The sequence below is a fragment of the Olea europaea genome, chromosome 23 (assembly GCF_002742605.1).
Source record: "Olea europaea var. sylvestris chromosome 23, O_europaea_v1, whole genome shotgun sequence".
Classification (NCBI taxonomy): Eukaryota; Viridiplantae; Streptophyta; class Magnoliopsida; order Lamiales; family Oleaceae; genus Olea; species Olea europaea.
Window position 1 is genome coordinate 175241 of NC_036259.1, and position 6074 is coordinate 181314.

Consider the following 6074-nt stretch of genomic DNA (forward strand, 5'->3'; position numbering starts at 1 on the left):
TTGCCCTCTTATTTAAATAAAATAAAAGAAAAATTAAAATTAAAAGTAAATTACAGTTATACTTTTGAACTTCTAAAAAACTACAAATAAGTCTAAATAAATTATTAAAAGAATAATTAATACAAAACGTCACCAACTTTCAATATTATTACCCGAATAGTGATTGTCAAAGGGGCTCTGCTTGTTTGACAACCCCTGATCGTCCAGGGAATTATGTAGCATGTCTGCGGGGCGCACAGGGTTGGCAAAGGGGCTCTCCCCTCATTTATGCTATGGCCCCATTTAGTAGGGATTTTTTGTCCCAAAAAATTGATTTTTTGACCGTTATTTTACTATTTAAGCCGTAATTTTTGACTTCTTCTCTCACATGTGAACCCCACTTTTTTTTTAACGATCAAAAAATCAATTCTCAAAATCTCTACCAAACGGGCCGTATATGTACACAATAATACTCACAGAAGTTTTTCGAATCATACGCCCCATACAATTAAAATATTGTCAAAAAAATCCCCTACAACCCATTGTATCTGATCTGATGGGGCCTGTGTATGATCTCTCCTTTCCCCTTGTCAAAGAGGGCTGGGCAACAAAAATGTCGCATCACGTGCACCACACGAGTTCATTACAGATAAATTGAAATTGAAACCCCTCAATTTTCTGCCACACTTGGTACATTATACTCTCTCCCTCTCTCGATCCAGATTCTCTTAAAGTGCAAGGGTTTGTTTGGTGTTTATTTTTGGAAAAAAAGTAAAGCATTTGTGCAATTTGCCGATATGAAACTCACCGTGAAAACCCTCAAAGGAAGCCATTTCCAGATTAGGGTTCAGCCCAATGACACCGTTAGTTACTCTCTTTTTCTCTCTATATGTGTGTATTTTGTTAAATTGTGTGAATGTGAAAGTTTTGAATTTTTTTTACTCTTATGTAATTCAGTACGATTTATTTTTTTTTAAAAGAAAAAATTTGTGTATGCATCTGGATGATAATGTTTTAGACAAACTAATGTAATTTTGGTTTTTTAATTTCTTTGAATTTTATAAGATTTTGTGCTGGGGCTATTGCATTGATTCGTGGGTAAGAATTTAATTTGACAGCGGTCGCACGCCATTAAAGAATCAAGTCGGATTACCTTTGGTATTCATAGTAGTTCTTCTTTGTGTGCCCTCTTTTTCTTGTAGAAGAAGCAACTTTATAGGAAGAAATTGAATTGAGATCTCTTGTTTGTCATGTACCAGTTTTCCTGTGTGTTACCATATGTTTGCTTTTGACTTTTGCGTAGTTTAGTTTCTCTTTCACCGAAACAAACGTGTTTATAAAATATATTGACCAATTTCTTATGTGTCATGCAATAAATTTTGGAAGGTCCTTATTCCCTCGGGAGAGAGTTTAAAATAAAGTTGCTAAGAATGAAATAGGAACCTCGGACTTTATGGAATTGAATTGAGAAGCTATTTTCCTCATTTTTCATAATCTGCTCACACTTAGTCATGTTTTGTCCTCATTTTCTAAAACTTGTTTTTCCTTAACTTATTTTCAACCACACATTTTATGGGCCCACAACTTTTAATCAACTTTTATCGAAATCTACTAAAAATTGAATTTTTATCTAAACTAAACAAGGGCGTAGAATAATCCAAAATTTGCCTAGAGACTCAAGTGTAGTGGCCAGTGCTTTATCAGAAGCAATAAATCAATCTTTAGATGCCTTCATAAATGTTATGCCATCGAGCAATGATGTGATCCTTTATGCCTTTACTGACACTAAATTTTTTAAGTAATTATGTCACCCCTACAACCCATATTCTACTTTCTCACTCATGCTCTTGAATTTGAGGGGACGGGTAGCTCGTCCATAAAAATGAGAAATCAAATTTTTTTGGCTTGTTACTTTTGAGAAACAACGAGCTTTGACTGACGTTTTTCTAATGCCTTTTTTTGTCGATAAAACAGCACAATGTATGCCCTTATTTATTGGCTAGACTAGGGATCAGATCTTTATAATTTCCTTAATTTCTGTCTCCTGTTAAGGAAGCAGCACAATCTCATATAGGCTTATCAACTAGTTAATTAGATGAGTGCGTGCATTATTGTTGTCATTGTAAGTTAAAGTTAATTGTTCATTTATACTTAGTTTCTTAAAAATAGATGCAGGTGCACCAAATTAAGTTAGCCATGCATAACATTCTTATGATATAAAGTTATTTAACCTCGTAAATTGTAATCTAAGAAGTCTGAGCAATATAGTGTATAATTTAGGAGACCACAATAGTGTAATTATTTCAGAAGTAGGATTTAGAATCAAAACTCTATATTTTGTTAAATTTCTGATTTTTGTGATTAAAGATTTGGATTTGTAGATGTAATAATAATTTTGTAAAATTGCATATGACTTTCTAGATTATTTAAACTCGTTTTGATACATCTGTGTGTTGATTGATTTGTGATTGGGTTTTTATTGTACAAGATTATGGCGGTCAAGAAGAATATCGAGGATGTACAAGGCAAAGACAATTATCCATGTGGTCAGCAATTGTTGATCCATAATGGGAAAGTACTAAAAGATGAAAGTACGTTGGCTGAAAACAAAGTCTCTGAAGATGGGTTTCTAGTAGTAATGCTAAGCAAGGTAAGAGCCTGGTCATCCTTTTGAATCTTAGATTGCATTGTTCCATGCGTTTTCATAGTTCAAAGATTCGTGTTATTCTTTGATATTTGATGCCGTTTTTAACCTGAAATTACTTTTCCATGGTGGTTTCGGAACATAGAAACTTGGAATTTTGGTGTTAGTGTCTCTATTGAAATATTTCTTTCTTTCGTTTATTTGTTATCCATACAGGGCAAAAATTTGGGATCTGGTGGTTCCTCATCGTCCCTGGTATTGTTTAGAAATGCACCATTTCTTGTCTTCAAGGCCTATTCATTTAATTTTATCTTTATGATGAGAAATTTCTTATACCTAGTCTTTATTAGCAGCCTGCATCTACTTCTGTGCCAACTTCTAATCCTATATCTGCACCTGAAGCTCCGCCACCAGCGTTGTGAGTTGTAGATTAAGATTAGTGATAGTATTTACTATTTATGTTACTTAAATTGTTTAGTCACATTATATAATGCAAAATCTGTTTTATAGGGCCCCTAAGAGTGTTGCATCTGCTTCTGATGCTGCTGTTGCACTGTATGTTTATAAATTATATGTAATTGTAACATTCTGATTATTAGTCTATATTCTTACATATCTATTAATCAAAGTGTTGTACTAAGTTTTCTCAAGAATTTGATAAAAATCATTTTCTTTGTTCCAGTGACCCATCTGATACTTATGCCGAGGTTGCTTCCAACTTAGTTGCCAACAATAATCTTGAACAGACTATTCAGCAGATCATGGATATGGGCGGTGGTAGTTGGGACAAAGAGACAGTCAGGCGTGCACTGCAAGCTGCCTATAACAATCCTGAGCGAGCAGTGGATTATTTGTATTCTGTATGCTTCGATTCCCTTTCCTATTCTGCACTTCATCTTAGAGGTTAGCTATGGGCTCTGATTTTTAACCTTTTTTCCCCCTCTTTTTAATCAGGGGATCCCTGAAAGTGCGGAAGTTGCAATGCCAGTGGTTCAGACTGCAGTGGATTCTGTTGCTGCACCTGGTGCAGCAGGGGCTGCACCTGTTTCAGCGGGACCTAATTCATCTCCATTGAATTTGTTTCCTCAGGTTTGTCATGATGTTATGGTTGCCCATAAAACATGTAATTCATCTTTTCCATGTGTCATGCTTTCTGTGCCTAAAACTTTCCAGGAGGCCCTTTCTGGTACTGGTGCTGCTGCTGGTCTTGGATCCCTTGATTTCCTCAGAAACAACCAACAGGTGGGATTCTGATTGTGTTTTGTATATTATTTGGATTAACAAAAATCATTCCGTCAGATCTTGTGTCAAAGCTTTGTATTTGACTAAAATTCTTGCCTCCAAGTGTTATTCTTTAATTTCAATTCAATTATCTAATTTTAATATTTTCTTGTGTATTCAAATATTATCATAATGAATATCTATAGGCCCTTGTAATCATTGAGCGTTGGGATGTTTTTCTAAACAAGTTTGTTATTTGTTTCCAGTTCCAGGCATTGCGTTCAATGGTTCAAGCTAATCCACAAATTTTACAGGTTATTCAATATTATTCTGCCTCTTGGGTACATTTTATTAATTATTAATATTTAAGCTATAATCTAGTTCTTCTCGTACAGCCCATGCTTCAGGAGCTTGGAAAGCAAAATCCTCAACTTCTGAGACTAATACAAGAGCACAATCAAGAGTTTCTTCAATTGATTAATGAACCTGTCGATGGTGAAGAGTGAGTGTTTATACTTGTAGAAAATCTAATATGGTACAGTGCAAATCAGAATGTGCTGTATATTTTTAAAACATGCTTTTTACAATCATTTAATATTTCTCTGCAAGTTTGCACCATGTTTGTTGTCTTTGACCCTTTCTAGGTATCCTTTCTCTGCAAGTTTGCAAGTTTGCACCATTTAGCCCCTATTTGGTTCCCATTCTTTCCTCATTAAAATGAAAAATATGACCGTTATTTATCACAACAAGTCATCAAATTTGAATTTCTATCTCTTATGTGGGGCCCGTAACGACTATATTTTTCATTCTTCCAAAAATGAGAAACAAACGGGGGCTTAATTTATTGGCTTTGAGTGGCTTGCTCCACGATAGGTTTATGTGTAATAGAATATTGACTTGGTGTTTAGAGTTGGTTAATTTTTCTTACGGGCATGTCTACTCTTTATCTTGTTTGCTTATTCAATTACCATGGCATATACGTAATTGATATGTTCGGCTTTTTATTTGGTACAGGGATATGTTTGACGAGCCTGAACAGGACATGCCCCATGCTGTTAGTGTCACACCAGCAGAGCAGGAAGCCATCAACCGAGTATGAGCAAAAAAAAAAACTCGCTTTCTGTTCTCTCCCTCACTTTTATGTGACCTATTTTAATGGTTTCTTCAATATTTTTAGATGGAGGCTATGGGTTTCGATAGAGCACTTGTTATTGAGGCCTTTTTAGCTTGTGACCGCAACGAAGAATTGGCAGTGAACTATCTGTTGGAGAATGCTGGAGATTTTGAGGATTGAGTGCCGGAAAAACCTTAAAATTATATTCTTTATTTCGCACAGGACTAGCTCGGGTTTTTATAAAAGCTGTTCTGCTTCAACAGTGGATCACATTGATCCCTTTCGAGGATGATCAACTTTTCGTTTGACTGTTAACCATCAGAAAAATTTGATAAAAAAAGGTGTGGAAAAGTGTGAAGATTTTTGTGAGAACTTCTGAAAGATTAGATTATTGATCCCCTCCCTGCTGTAGTGCTTTTTCTTTTTTCTTTTTTCTTTTTTCTTTTTTTTACCATATCGACGAACAGTGATGTTGTGAATTAGTGTCCTGTTGAAGGAAGAAATGTTTTATTTTGGCTGTTTCTTGTCTGGTGAATTGCCTATACAGAAAAAGAAATGGTTTCTTTATGACCTCTTTCTGGAGTAAAAATGAGGGCATGACTAAATACTCCGTCCTGGTCGGTCGGAATCTAGGGAGGGGCATTCCTCTCTTGGTTTTTTCATGTTTCATGTACATATTAATTATTTAATTTTATATTTTTATTTATGGGCTTGTTTGATAAGGCCCTTTTTCCATGGAAAATAGAAATCAATTTTCATTTTCCACCAAAAATGCATGTTTGATAGTTATATTTTTCTAGGCAATTCATTTTTCCATTTTCATGCCACTTCAACCATTTTCCACCAAATTGGTAAAAAAATGTGTTTCTTTAATTGATATTTTTCATGTAAAATAAAGTCAAACGAACATCAAAAGATAGGGAGTGGCATTCCTATCTTGGTTTTTTCATGTACATATTAATTATTTAATTTTATATTTTTATTTAAAGGCTTGTTTGATAAGGCCTTTTTTCTATGGAAAATAGAAATCAGTTTTCATTTTCCACAAAAAATGCATGTTTGATAAGATATTTTTCTAGGAAGTTCATTTTCCCACTTTCAAGCCACTTCAACCAT

At 34.6% G+C, this 6074-nt stretch overlaps 1 protein-coding gene across 2 annotated transcripts; it reads left to right on the plus strand.

The window, feature by feature from the left end:
• The first annotated feature begins 541 nt into the window (after positions 1-541).
• On the plus strand, positions 542-5530 carry LOC111372042 (ubiquitin receptor RAD23b-like). Of its 2 annotated transcripts, none has more exons than XM_022994192.1 (12): positions 542-842; positions 2468-2629; positions 2840-2878; positions 2974-3041; positions 3134-3178; positions 3306-3483; positions 3578-3712; positions 3797-3865; positions 4111-4158; positions 4240-4346; positions 4859-4937; positions 5022-5530. In XM_022994192.1, exons 1-12 carry the CDS (start codon positions 777-779, stop codon positions 5136-5138), a joined length of 1113 nt encoding a protein of 370 aa, XP_022849960.1. In that variant the 5' UTR covers positions 542-776; the 3' UTR covers positions 5139-5530. The 2 variants fall into 2 exon arrangements, with proteins under 2 accessions (XP_022849960.1, XP_022849961.1); XM_022994193.1 differs by having other exon boundaries at positions 543-842; positions 2977-3041.
• Positions 5531-6074: the final 544 nt, after the last annotated feature.